The sequence below is a fragment of the Phascolarctos cinereus genome, unplaced genomic scaffold (genome assembly GCF_003287225.1).
Source record: "Phascolarctos cinereus isolate Bilbo 61053 unplaced genomic scaffold, phaCin_HiC Scaffold_2;HRSCAF=192, whole genome shotgun sequence".
Taxonomy (NCBI): domain Eukaryota; kingdom Metazoa; phylum Chordata; class Mammalia; order Diprotodontia; family Phascolarctidae; genus Phascolarctos; species Phascolarctos cinereus.
The window spans coordinates 390,822,558-390,837,495 of NW_027555625.1; the positions used below are offsets into that span (position 1 = coordinate 390,822,558).

Sequence of the window (14,938 nt, forward strand, 5' to 3'; positions counted from 1 at the left end):
TGACCTCCCCTAAAGATCTCCTCTGCCATTCTTTACTGATCCAGCCTTCTAACACACACACAGACATTTAATAGGTGCTTTGAGAACCTATGATACAGTGATTTGGGAGTCATTTTTCTTTATAATTTGAAGAGGATGAACTTATGATATTCTATACTGGATCAAACACATGGTCTATGCCTCAGATTGGCTACCTACCTACCATGGGACATGTTGTACAAGGCCTTAGTTATTCTCCTTGACATCACCGTGAAAGGTTGGAAGTGAACCCCCAAAACATCTTCATGAGGAAGATCTCAGCTGAGGTTAGCAGCTTTCTACAGCATTTACCAACACCCATTACTGCATAAGAACAGTTCTATTACTTTCTTAGCAACTTGGTTAGAACGTACAGGAGAGTCTAGAAAACTCTGAATATTTCTACAAGGGATTGAGGACCTGAATTGGGTCAGGGAATAATGTTATCCCATCAGGAATAAAATCTAGCTGAAATTCATGTTAAATTAATTGACCTGGATTTATGGTTCAGATGAATACACACCAGAGCCCAGCCTTTTAGCTTACATGGCAATTGCTTTCCTGTCTCCTCTTCTCTGTTTTCTCATTAGGGATTGCAGAGAGGAGCTACATAGGAGGCCTGGGACATGAGGTTCCCTCTGCCAATACTTGCTGGGATTGCCACCAGTAGTTCCCAGTAGGACAGGGATGAGGGGTGGGGAGGTGGAAGCCAGTTATTTCAATCCAACAGGAAATATAGAGGCGATTTGCAGAGATACAGGTTTCCTGGTTCATGCAACGATTTAGTCAGCTTCTGTTTACCTGGCTTATTGAATGGGACTCACCATGTTGACCCCTCCAGACTGGTACACAGAGCACATGGCCATCAGTGGGGCCAGGCCAATTGTAGTGCCATGGAAAGACATTCCCCTGAAAAAGAAGAGAGAGGGTAATGAAGCTTGGCTTGAGAGGATCACTTCAAAAGTAAGCCAGATACAGGAACACCCTAATCACCAATGACCTATTACCGTTTCAGTGGTTTCACTGAAAATCAGCTTTTTTAAGCCCATCCTCTGACTCACAGACAAACAAAGGTCTTTTGGTCTCTGGGTCATCTCTATTGCTTCCAAGAGACCCCACCCCACCCCCTCACACCACCATTTTCCTTCACTCTCTTCCAGGCAAACTCACAGAGGAGGACAGAAGTCAGTGACTTCAACAGCCAAAGATGTAGTTTCCCTCTCTCCTCCCCTTCCTACGATATACCAATAGCCTAATCTACACTGGAAGGAAATGAGCAGGGTTTACAAATTGCTTCCCATTCCTGCTGAACAGGATGAAGCCAGCTGTGTGGAGGAGGGGATAAGGAGGGGGAAAGTGGCATAGGTCCTGATGCCAAGATGATTCACACTCATATCCTCCAGGGGCCAAGCTTCATCATCAGCATCCCAGGTAAAAAGAGGGTTTTGGTGTGTGACCCCGCCCCATATCAACAAAGCTAATGCCACTTGGGCTGCATTGCACACTTGTAGGAAGAAATGTATAAAATCTGCCGTGGTAAGATCACATCTGGATCTCGTGCTCAGTTCTGGACTCTAAGCTGGAAAGGATCCAGAGAAGGGCAGCCATGACAGTGAAGGGCCTCGAGTCCGTGCTATATGCAAAACTGAGCTGAAGGAACTGAGCGTATTTAACCCAGAAAAGAAAGGACTGGTGGGGGCAGGGAGAGAAGAGGGACAACAGCTGTCTTTAAATATTCAAAGGGTCATTATATGGGAAAGGGACCAGACTCGTCCTGTTGGTCCTCAGAGGACAGGGATAGAAGCCATGAGTAGAAGATACAGAGATAAATTTAATCTTGATTTAAGGAAAATCTTCCAACAACTAGAGCTATCCACCAGAGGAATGGGCTACCTTAGAAGGAGTGGGATCACCCTCAATGGCAGTCTTCAAGCACAGGCTGGATAACTATATGCCTGCTATGTTATAGAAGGACTCCATTTGAAGTATGCGTTGGATGGGATGAAGACTGAGGTCCCTTACAATTCTCAGATTCCGTGGTGCTACTTTCCAAAGGTCCCTTCAAGTTCCAACATTCTATGTTCTGAGGTCCTTTGCAGTTCTAACATTCTTTTTGTTTTCCCTCTTGAGACTGGGTCTCCTTATCTCACCCAGGCTAGAAGTACCGCAACCACTCATAGGCCTAATGTCACTGCTAATTGGTAACAGAAGCTTTGATCTTTGGTTTTTCTGACCTAGGCCAGCTCGACCTTTCTTAGGGCAGCCTGGTGGTTTTCTGGTCTGGGGACCTCAGCATATTACTGCCAGACTTAGTGTAGATACCCGATCAGCCTGTTGTGGCTCAGAACCCCCAAACTCCAGGGATCCACTAGCCTCAGCAGCCCCCAGAAGCAGAGGCTACATCCTTTCTGAAAGGACGATCACAGCCTCTACTGCCCTTACCTTATACTTACACGGTGTATATCTATATGGTGCATGTACTTATTTGTTCATTAACTCTCCATAGAATGTGAGCTCTTTGAAGATGAGGACCACATTTTTGCCTTCCTTTGTATCCCCAGAACTTAGCACAATGACTGATACATAGTCACAGTTATTATGGTTAACATGCTTAATATAGTTATTATGCTTAATAAATGCTTATTGACTCATTTTGTGGCCGAGCTTGGGAAAAGATACTCCATACTGGGAGCTCCCCAAAAGCTTGAGGCCCAAGTAGTCTAAACACAACCAGAGCTCTGTTTTGCTGATACCTTCTCCAGTTTTGTACCTTGAGAGTTCTTGTCATTAACTCTCATCAGCCTTTCCCTTTTTTACTTTTCCTTAGCTATGGGCATCCCCTTTTCTTTATTGTGTGCATCTGGGGAGAAGAGACAAATGAGTGGGGAAGAAGAAATAAGGAAGATAAAAAAACAAAACAAAACATGACAATCTCTGGTCAGTAATTTTTTAAAAAAGAAAAAAATTCTGCAATGAATCTGAGAACTTATTATTGTGTTTTCTTTCCACTAATACAGATTGCAACCTCTCTATGCCTTTTTATCCCATGCAATTCCTTTCCCACAGATCATCCCAGAAGATCTCCCCAATGTGATAGAGGCCTTACTCTCCTTCCTTTAACCTTTCGTAGGATCATAATATCATAATTTTAGAGCTAGAAATGAGTTAGAGGTGAGATAATCCATCTGCACCCATTTTATAGACAAGTCAAGTGATTATTATTGCCCCAATTAGTAAGAGGTAGAGCCAAGACTCATGCCTACGTCCTCTGACTCCAAAGCCAGCACCCTTTCGAAGCACTCAACCAGTGTAACAGACACAGGCTTTTATCCAGTCAGCTTTTATCCCTCTTATTCTACAAGGCTCCTTTTCCAGCCATAGAGGTCCTTGATGAGGGATTTTCTGCCATGCCTTCCTCCTCATATTAAATTCAAAAGCACTTGTCGATCTCCTAATATTTTCATAATCTGGGTGAGATGCTTGGGAAGACCCAAGGGTGGACCAAGATCGGAGTACCCCTGTGATCCAGCCAGACTGGACTTCTCTCTATTTCTCATACAGGGGATTTCATCTCCCACCTCCAAGCCTTGGCATTGGCTGCTCCTCATGTCTAAGATGTGCTCTGTGCTCATTCCACCTTACAGAATCTCTCTCTTCCTTCAGGACACAGCTCCATCACCACCTTCTACAGGACACCTTCTCTGATAGCCCTGACTCCTAGGCGCCCTCTCTCCCTCCAAAACCACTTCACGTTTAACCACTTTGCATTTATTTGTCCTTATTCTCTTCATATTTATTCTGGAAATGCTGACAAATGTATTGTGGTCTCCCCCATTTGACTGCAAGGTCCTTGAGAGCAAGGATTGCTTCATCTTTCCTCCTTGTGTCCCTAGAGCCTGGCACAATGTCTAGTAGGTACTTAATAAATACTTGTTTATTGATAGAAGGATGACCATAGAACCATGATGCCAGCCTACTCCAGGGAGTTTCCAAGAGCTGGAGAAAATATTTCAGGCAACATTCCATTGGATGGCTGTCCCGTTGCCCTCCATCACGGTAGATTCCACCCTGCTGACCGTTGTATTAAAATACATCAATTGTTATTTGACTTAGCTGATTAGCAAATATCTCAGATTCATAGAATTTTGATTCTGAATAGGTAGGAGAGGTGAGAGTCTCCTGTTAGCTTATGACCTTTGTCCCCTGATTGTCCTACTCTATGCCCCTGGAGTCTATCTGTGGAGATCTAATGCAGGTTCCCAGCAAGGCTTCTCTCTCATACCATGTAACTTTGCTTTTAATGCTCTTCTCTGTTAACGGACTTTGGGTTCTACGTCCCCAGAGATCATCATGGCAATGAGCACAGAAGTTTCCACGATGGGGGGAATGACCGCCAGTCTCTGCAGCCCAAGTAATTAGAGACAAAGAAGCCCCAGGGAACAGGTTCCTACCTCATGTGCCAATTAGTTTTACATAAAGAAAACTCCTGACCACACAGCTAACTGTGTGATAAATGTGTGCTCTCTGTCCCGGGGGGCTTTGCTTCACTCCCTAATTGGTCATATCTTCTCCCTTCTTATGGGCAGGAACGATGCTTTATATTCCTTCTATGCTGCTTGGCACAGTGCTGGGCACGTGGGATCATAGGATAGCTACCTAGAAAGGGCCTCAGCATAGTGCCTTGCACACAGGAGATGCCGAATAAATACTAGATTGAATCTAGTCCAAGACCCTCATTTTATAGATGAGGAACCAGAAGCCCAGAAATAGGAAGTGATTTGGTCAAGTAGTAAGTAGTGGAGTCCAAACTTTAACTCAGGCTGAGTGACTGTAAATCTAGTGCTCCCTCCACTCCCCCACACTGCTTGCCAGTATGTGCTTACTCATTTCAGAGCCATGGGCAACCACCCCACCACAGGATATCCTGCAGATAGCCCCAGGGATGAACTCCACAGCAATGGGGACTTTAAGAAATTCCAATTAACGAGCACTTATGAAGTGCCTGCTCTCCCCCAGGCATTGTGCTGCACTATGCGGATGTAAGGACAAAAATGAAAAAACCAATATCCTTAAGGATTCTGCTTCTTTTCTATGAATCAGGGAAGTGATTAAAGGATACCGCATTCATCACTTGTTTAGGACCCTTCTATTTTAAGGGAGGTCTACAAAGCTGTTATCCTGACTTCATTGTTGTATGCCTGTGAAACCTGGACAGTATATCAGAGCTGTGCCAGGACACTGAATGGCTTTCTTCTGAATTGTCTTAGAAAGATTCTGAAGATCACCTGTCAAAACAAGGTCCTGGACATGGAGGTCCTTCCTCGAGCTGAACTGCCAAAGCATTCAAACTCTACTATAGAGAGCGCAACTCCAATGGATTGGCCACGTTGCTCAAATGCCACATATACGATTGCCTAAAAGACTATTTTACAGAGAATTCACACAAGGCAAATGCTCACACAGAGGAAAGAAGAGATATAATGACACTCTCAGGGTTTCTCTGAAGAACTTTGGAACTGATTATGAGACATGGGAGACACTGGCACAGGACTGCACAAAGAGAATTGCAATCGCTCAAAAGAAATGTGAGATGCACACATTTAGGGACATCTCCACTCCAAATGTTCATATGGACTATTTGTGCCCGACCTGTGGTAGACCCTTCCAAGATTGTATTGATCTGATCAACCTCAGCCAGACACACTGTACCTTGACTCCAACATAATGACACCATTTTGGTCCTCTTCTAGCACAAAGGACAATAACCAATAATTTTAAGGGATCAAGGGATCCTGTATCCATCACTGGTTTGGAACCCTTCTATTTTAAAAGATCAGGGGATCCTGCATCCATCATTTATTTGAGACTCTTCTATTTATCCCAAGGACTTAGCACTGCCTTCCTAGATAGATCTGGAGATAGACTTTGGTCCTGGGCCAAAGGAGGCAATGCTACTGCCCCATCAAAACCAGACAGACCAGCCCCCTTTAAGACCAGGAAAGAGCACTTAAAGTCAAGAGGTCAAGGGAAAAGTTTCTGAGCGGTTTTTGACAGCAAACCCCTGTCAGCACAATCCACATTTCGGGGAACATTCCTGGCTGCGGCCTCTGAAGTCTGACCTCTGCCCTTCTGCTGCCTTACCTACTTTCTTAGAGCTCCTAGTCTCAAATGCAGCCTATTAACTAAGCATCTGCCTGGCTCATGATCACTGCAGACTTGGCTGTCCATGCACGACCGCCTCGTATTCCTGTAAAGAATGCCTATACCACTTCAGCCAGCTGCTGACCTAGCCTAAACCTTTGTAGCCTCTATACCTGTTCCCCTGACCTAACCCTATCCTAGCCACCTTCACTCCTAATGACTGGCTCCACACTATAGCCTGCCACGGTTCCTTCTTTGTATCCCCAGAACCTAGCACAGTGCCTGGCATGGGCTCCCTAGAATTTCCTTGGGGAAACCACCACCTCCCCCCAGCCTGGACCCAGGCCATCTTCTTGGACATCTCTCAGGAAATCCAAGCAGTTAAATATTTACTCATAGTGAGAGTGGGCATCTACAGTGCAAGCTAACCCAGCTCCTTCTTTGTCTCATGGGCATTCATTATTTGAATCATGTCGTCTTTTCAAAATGGTTGCCCATTATGCTTTACATTATCTTTACATTCTCTTTTGGTTCTCACAATGCTTCCAGAAAGTAGTATTATTATCCCCATTTTACAGAAGAGGAAATTGAGGTTTAGACAAGTTAAGCAATTAGCCTAAGGTCACACAGTAAGTAGTAGTAGAGCTGGGATTAGAACCCAAATCTTCTATCTCCAAATCTAGTGGTCTTTCTAGTTCACCACCAATAGTGATGGGTACTGTTCTCTTCATAGAGGGAAGACAGTTCAGGAATAGGCCACATACGTGATCAACTGGGCATTGTCATGGTTCTTCTGTACAAGCAGCTTGCGCCTCCAGCTGAGAAAGGACCAGAGAGTAGAATAGGGATTCTCTGAGACTTCACACATATTTCCGTGTGTCCAGACTTCCAAGCCCACGAGGGCAATGCGGATATTCAAGGAGCGATAAAACTGAAAGGATAAGGGAGAAAAAAACCATTGGTATCTCTTCTTATTCTTCAGTCGTTTCATTTGCGTCTGACTCTCTGTGACCCCATTTGGGGTTTTCTTGGCAAAGATACTGGAGTGGTTTGCCATTTTCTTCTCCAGCTCATTTGACAGATGAGGAAACTGAGGCAAACAGGGTGAAGTGACTTGCCCAGAAGTGTCTTAGGCCAGATCTGAGCACAAGAAGATGAGTCTTCATCTGGTGTTCTATCTACTGCACCACCTAGCTGCCCCTCATATCTCTTTACCATCTTTTAAAATAACATTGCTTTGGATTCACATCATCTTTTCCCTCCTGATTAGTCAAAGCATCAGTGATCGCATTGGTTTTCTCAGCATCTCTTGGGGCATAAAGAAACAGGCATTAGGCCCATCTTTTAGATAGGGAAAAAGAGACAAAGAGGTCAAAGGCTGCTGACAGAAGCAAGACTAGGATCTCAGGAACAAGAGCTAAAAGATGCTCAGAGACCACCTTGTTGGTCCGAACGACATGACGACTGATTATCAGAGGGATTAAGTAGAGGTAAGATGGCAGAGCAGAAAGAGCACTGCAATCAGAGAACTGAGGTTGGAATCTCAATTCTATTATTGATTCCTTGATCTCATCCTTAATGAGAAGTTCAAGTCTGGCCTCAGATACTCACTAGCTGTGTGACCCTGGGCAACTCAGTTAACCCTGTTTGCCTCAGTTTCCTCATCTGTCAAATAAGCTGGAGAAGGAAATGGCAAACCACTCCAGTATCTTTGCCAAGAAAACCCAATGGGGTCACCGAGAATCAGATACAACTTAAAAATAACAAACAATAACAATAACAACCTGGCAACTCTAAAAGACAGGCAAACTTCCCACTTGCTGAAGCCCGAGAACGATAGATAGGAAATGAAAAGCAGCAGAATCTGCCTCCTCCAGCGGCCGAGGGGGAAGCCAAGTTATCCCATTTTTTCCAGATGTTGTTATTGTTTGGGTTTGGGAATTGTCCCAATATTATTGTAAAATAGGCTGAGGGCAGGACAGAGGTGCTACAATAATGCCCCAGGGGACTGAGTCTTCTACTCGTTCCTTGTCCAAGCTTGGCAGTAATAGAATCATGGCTTTCTTCCTTCCAGGTCCCCTTTCCTCCCTAATGCCCACCAGAGGGAGTAGGTTTGGGTCTCACTCATGGATACATCATTTAACTGGAAGAGAAGTAAAGTCCCACACTTGGGTCAATTTTTTTTAATCAGCTGTGAAAACACAGAATGAGGGAGACAAGGCAGGACAGCAGCTACGTTGAAAAAAAAAACTGGGTTTAGCTGACTACAAGCTCAGTGAGAGGCCCCCAAGACCAATACCATGTTAGGGTATATAAGTAGAATTCTAGTTCAAACAAGCAGGACAGCTTTGAAAGTTACATGTTGAATTTATTATACACTTAAAAGGAAAAACAAGATGCCTATAATAGAGAAGCACAGTCTCATATTAAGTCTCCTTTTCTATTCTATTTCATACACGGAAATGTTTATTTTATTTGGTGTTGGTTAAGTTCAGCATTAAAAAAAATTAAGCGATGAAGATGATTGTCCTGCTGTGTTCTGCCCTGGTCATCCTGGCCCCCAAGTCTGCTATTTAGTTCTGGGTGTTTCATTTTTCAGGAGAGATACTGACAAGCAGAATGTAACCAGAGGGATCAATCAGGTGAGTAAATAGGACTGGAAAATATACCATATAAAGATGTTCAGGCTTTGGGGGGATATAAGCACCACCTTCAAATATCTAAAGGGCTGTCACGTGTAAGAGGGAAGAGACTAGTTCTACTTGGGCCCAGAAATAAGATCACTAATGAAAATTAAAGGGGAGGTTTCCGGTTTGATAGAATGTAAAACCTAAAGAGAGTTCAAGGAGAACTCTCTTTAAATGGAACACCTACAGACAATGAGAACTCCCCTTAAATGGAGTAACTGGTTCTGGAAGGAATGAGTTGCCATCTCTGGAGGTGTTCAAGCAGAAACTGGACTGCCATTGGCCAGGGATGGTGCAGAAGAGATTCCTACTCTGGCGTGGCATTGATCTCAGAGGCTTCTAAGTTCCTTTATAGTTCTAAGACCCTATAATTTCAAAAACTGTAAAATTCCACTGGGAAGAGACTATGTGTTGTGAGGTTAACTTGTTCTGTGCCATGTAGATTATATATAATAAGCTGCCAAAATCCTGTTGTTGCTGCTATTTGGTAGTTTCAGTCATGTCCGATGCTTCATGACCCCATCTGGGGTTTTCTTGGCAAAGAGTAGTTTGCCATTTCCTTCTCCAACTCATTTGACAGATGAGGAAACTGAGGCAAACAGGGTGAAGTGACTTGCCCAGGGTCATACAGCTAGTAAGTGTCTGAGGCCAGATTTGAACTCAGGAAGGGGAGTCTTCCTGACTTTACACCTGGCAAAATCTTAGAGTAGGAAAATACCTCAAGAGGCTCAAACCTCCTCTTACAACACCCCTGACAAGCGGCCATCTTGGTCTCCACTTGAAGACCTCCAGGAATAGGAAACTCATCACCTCCTGAGGCACCTTGTTCTACTTTTGAATAATTGTAATCATTGACTTTTTTATATATTAAGGGGAGAGAGTGTGTGGTAGAGCAGATAAATAGCTGGCCTTGGGACCAAGCAGACTTTGGTTGAGTCCCATCTCTGACACATGCTGGCCCTGGAGAAGTCATTAACGCTTTCAGTGCTCTAGGCCAATGGCGTAAAACTCAAATGGAAATGAGGACCACTAGACTGCACAGAAGGATTCCTGCCAGTCATATACCGAATTAGAAAATCACATATTAACACTCTCTGCTCTATTCCTGACACTAAAATTAAGAACTGTACATGGATTTTAAAATGTATTTTTTAAAATTTCATGAAATATTTCCCAACTTCATTTTAATCTGGTGTGGGCCATGTGTGTTTGACACCTCTGCTCTGGGCAAATCTCTAAGACTAGAATTTGAAAGGAAGGTGCCTTACTTACATTAGTAGAGGGAGTTTCCCTCACCTGGGAGTCCCCTATACCAATGAAATCACCCTTTCAGTCCCTAACCTACCAAGTTGAAATCTATCTCTCTGTACGTTCCACCCCTTGCCTCTAGTTCTTCATTCTAGCGTTAAGAAAAACAAATACTTGAAGGTTCAGCTATCAGCTTCCCAGATCCCAACCCCAAGCTTTTTCTTCTCTAATCCAAATATCTCCAGGACTTCAACTGGCTTAGTGGTTCTTTCACTATCAGGGTCACCCTCCTGTAGGCATAATCCAGCTTGTCAAGGCCTTTCTTAAAATGTATTGCTCATAACTGAATACAATAATCTGATGTAGTTAGAGTTCATGTGAAAAAAATTGGGGGGTTTTCATGGACTGAAACTCAATAGGAATCAATACTGTTATGTAGTAACCAAAAAAAGCTGATAAGAGATCAGACAAGCCTAAAGTACAGAACAAAAAAAAAGGACACAGGTCTATGGTTTTGGGAAACCAAGATTAGGATTTTATAGTTATCCACATTAAATTTAATCTTATTACATATGTTCATAATTAAACTCATCTTTCAGCCCATCAGGATATTTTTAATTGAAACTCTACTATTCAAATATTAGCTAACCCTCACTGATTTATGTCATCTGAAGATCTGGTAAGCTGCTATCTGTACTTCATCGATGTCATTGTCAAAAATATTGAGTAAGGCAGATTCAGTGGTAGAGTCTCATGGCACTCCACAGCCCTCTATGTTGACACTGATCTATTCATCATCACTTTTGTATGTCTGTCAGTCAGCTTTAAACCTATCTATTTTATTTTCTAACCTCAATGTCTCCGTCTTGTCCATTAAACATTATGCACTATTTTGTGAAATGCCCTGCTGAAATTCTGTTCAATTATGCATACAATATTCCTCTGATTTATTACTCATCTGGTAGTTAGATCAAAGGAAATGAGGTTACTCTGGCACAATTTGCTCTTAGTGAAGACATGATGGCTCACAGTGACGACTGTTTCCTTTTCTAAAATTTTCATACACTGTCCCTTTAATAATCCATTCTACACACCTGGTCTCACCTTATCAACATAATTAGCGATCTCCATGAGTTTGTGTTTGGTGGCGACCTGGTCTCGACGGTTCTTCTGAAACTAAAAGGAACAAACAAAAAAAACCAGGTGATTCCTCAGAAATAGGCTCAGAATGTCTATCCCCTTTTCCCCACTGATACCCACGACAACCGAGCATCTTACAAGCTCCGTCTTTTACCAAATGATGACAAGTTCATCCAACTTTTCTAGGACTCGGAGCAGGGAAAGATACCTTAAATCTTGCCATTCTCAGCACTATCCATGGTTAGGGTCATCACCTCCATGTTGCTCAGGAGATATCCCCAAATATAACCATTCAAGGAAATGTGTCTAATAATATTGAAAGCTTCACAGGGAGTGTGGTATAGTGAATAGAAAATTGACTTCGAAGTCAGGAAGGATTGTGTTGACTTCTGGACACCACAGGAGGTTAACAAAGACACTGATAAATTGAAGAATGACTAGAAGAAGGCAACCAGCATGGCAAAAGGCTTTGAGACCAGATCATATGAGGACTAGTTGAAGGAATTAAGCATATTTAGCCTTGAGAAGAGAAGACTCAGGGGTGACATGATAGCTTCTTCAAATACATGGTGGGCTAACATATGGAGAAGGGATTAGACTTATCCTGTTAGGCCCTAGAGGAAAAACCAGGATCCAATTTAGGATCAATATCAGAAAAAAATGTCCTAACAATTAGAAGTGTCCACACGCAGAACAGGCTTAGAGGCCTCCAAGCAGAGGTCGGATGATCACAGCTGCTGAGGACCCTCCCAGCTCCTACATCCTGTGACTCAGTGATTCCTGCCTCTGACACAGACTGGCCACATGATGCTGGGCAAGTCACTTAATCTCTCACTGCTCCCAAGCAACGCTCTAGGACTATAAGCTTCAGACCTTCTGCAATGATGGAGGAAATTTCCCCGGGGGGGTTCTGTATACCAAAAAAAGCATAAGTCAGAGGAGCAGGAGGAGGGGGGATGAAGAAGAAGAGGAGAAGGAGGAATAGGAAGAGGAAAACGAGAAAAAGGAGAAGAAAAAGGAGGAAAAGAGGAGAAAGAAAAGGAGAAGGAAAAGGAGAAGGAGAAGAAGAAAAAAAGCAGCTAGATAGTGCAGTGGATAGAGCACCAGGCCTGGAGTCAGGAAGACCTGAGCTCAAATCCAGTCTCAGTCGCTTACTAGCTGTATGATCCTGGGCAAGTCACTTAACCCTGTTTGCCTCAGTTTCCTCATCTGTAAAATGAGCTGGAGATGGAAATGCAAACCACTCCAGTATCTTTGCCAAGAAAACACCAAATGGGGTCACAAAGAGCTGGACACAACTAAAAAAAACTAAACAACCGTAGTAGTAGCAGTAGTAATAGTAGTAGTAGTAGTAGTAGTAGTAGTAGTAGAAGAAGAAGAAGTAGAAGTAGTAGTACTAGTTTCAATTAACACATCATCATCATAGTAGTAGTTTCGATTAACACAAGACTAAGTTTTACAAAGAATTTGTTGACAATAACCCCATGAGGTACTGTTATTCTCCTTTTACATATGAGGAAACTGAGGACTGGTGATATGGTGGACCCCCCAGAAGCAGAAGATCAACAAGTTGTTTAGGACGGGCAGAGTGACCCAGATCAGAAAAATGGAGCAGGTTAGAGCTCTGGTGCTGATCATTCCCAGACTCAGCCTCCTAACTAGATGCTGCACTTCTAGCTCGGGTGACATAAGGAGACCAAGTCTCAAAATAAAAGAACATAGAACAGAACAGAGGCAAGTTGAGAAGGGAACACACACAAGCAGAGCAGTTAGATACTACCGTGTTAAATTCAATAGGCACTTTTAAAACTATTAGTAAAAGTTCACTTTCATACATAATCTTCTCTTTTCTGTTCTTTTCATATTGAAATGTTCATGTCTATTAAGTTCATGATGAAAAAAAGGAAAGAACAAAATTTAAATAAAGAAGATAGACTCACGGGACTAGTTCAAGGACTAGAGGGGGAAATGTGATAAATAATATTTGAGTGAAGATCAATATAGGCAGGAATAGAAGCAATATTGTAAGTGGAATATACTACAGACAACCTGGACAAAAAGAGGAAATGCATTAAGACATCTTGGCACACAGTCACGATATAGCAGTGACAAGGGACTTCAGTTATTCAGACATCTGCTGGTTCTCTCTCTCTCTCTCCCCTTCCCTCCCTCCTTTTTCTGTCCATCTCTCCCTCCCTCTCTCTCTCTCTCTCTCTGTATGTGTGTGTGCCCCAAAAGTAGAACAGCTAATAACTTCTTGGTTTCCCTTAATTATCATTTCATTCTTCAAAAGAGAATTATGGTTAGATCTGGTTTAAGGGACTGGGGACATTTAGGCAAAAGATGACTAGGGGGCAGGGATCAGCTGGGGAAATGATGGCTGTGTTACAGTGAAGTGTGACCTTCTAGAAGGAAGCTATGGTTTTTCATTTTTGTCTTTGTATTCTCAACACTGAACATGGAGTCTTGCACATAGTAGGTATTTTAATAAATGTCTGTTGAACTGAAGTATTTGAAGAGTTGCCGCATGGAAGGGACACTTGTTCTGTGTGGCACTAGAGGACATAATGAGGAGCAACAGGGGGAAGGTGCAGAGGTGGATTTAGGCTTCTTGAAGGAAGTCATTCCCACAGTGGATAGAGCTCCAGCCTTGGAGTCAGGAGGACTGGAGTTCAAATCCGGCCTCAGACACTTGACACTTACTAGCTGTGTGACCCTGGGCAAGTCACTTAACCTCATTGCCAAAAGGCAAAAAAAAAAGTCATTTCCTAATGATTAGAGCTATCCCACAGAGGAATGGGTTGTCTTGGGAGGTAGCAGATAGCTCCCTGAAGGGAGTGGGAGCCCCAAGAGAGGTCTTCAAGCAGAAGCCAGATTACCATTTGACGGGTAGAGTGTAGACAAGGCATTCCATCAGGTAAGGTTTGGGAAAAACCGCCTCTCTGGTCCCTTCTAGCTTTGAAATCCTGTGGTTCTGTGTGGTGCCAAATGAGAGACACAGAGATCTATCAGATCTCGGAGAAGAATATATTCCCTTTGAGCTAGTGTCATCGAGTACTTCATGCTTTGGCAGGTGGGATTTTCTCCCACTCAGCCTTATTTTCTCAAGCATTGACAGCAGCCTGATAAGCAGTCCTTTGGACATGACCGAATAACAACCCAACTCAATTTCTATGTGAGAGGGACCGCACGGGTTGTTCCAACCCAAAACACTCTACCCCCTCTCCCTGTTCCTTCCTCTTCATCTCCCCAGTAAATACCTATCCCAAGAGCTAAACCTTATTAACAGCAAGCATCAACAGGATTAGTACAATGATGAACTAGAAGCGGACATCCAACTTCAGCTCACCTCCCAAAGACCTGCAAGAATCCCAGGGCTTCAGTAATCAATCAAGAAGGATTTATTAAACGCCCACTATGCGCCAGGCATTGCGCACAACGGGAACTAACATTAGTGAAATACGGATAAAGAGTAGATGATTTCATTAGCATAGGGAACTCCTAAGGAAGGGAAATTCCTCTGCCAAATCAGGACAGCTCCTTATCATCTTAAGAAATTGCCTAGGGCCCTGAGACCTTAAGTGACTTGCTCAGGGTCACAGAGCCAATGTATGCCCAAAGGGGATGTGGACTTAGATCATCATGGTTTCAAGGGCACTTTCCTATTTGCTATGCAGCTGTGTAATCTTGGACAAGTCACATAA

General features: G+C 43.3%; 1 protein-coding gene across 2 annotated transcripts in view; it reads right to left on the reverse strand.

Annotated features, from left to right (window-relative positions):
* ADAM19 (ADAM metallopeptidase domain 19) overlaps positions 1–14,938 on the reverse strand; it is a 52,980-nt gene that overhangs the window by 25,586 nt on the left and 12,456 nt on the right. The window contains exons 4-6 of one of the 2 annotated variants that reach the window (XM_078150537.1): positions 11,199–11,270; positions 6,924–7,090; positions 843–927 (exon numbers count right to left, since the gene is read on the reverse strand). In XM_078150537.1, the coding sequence (XP_078006663.1) occupies positions 843–927; positions 6,924–7,090; positions 11,199–11,270 (324 nt within the window). Of the gene's footprint in view, positions 1–842; positions 928–6,923; positions 7,091–11,188; positions 11,273–14,938 lie in introns of those variants that run through there. The other variant, XM_078150536.1, reaches the window with a different exon arrangement.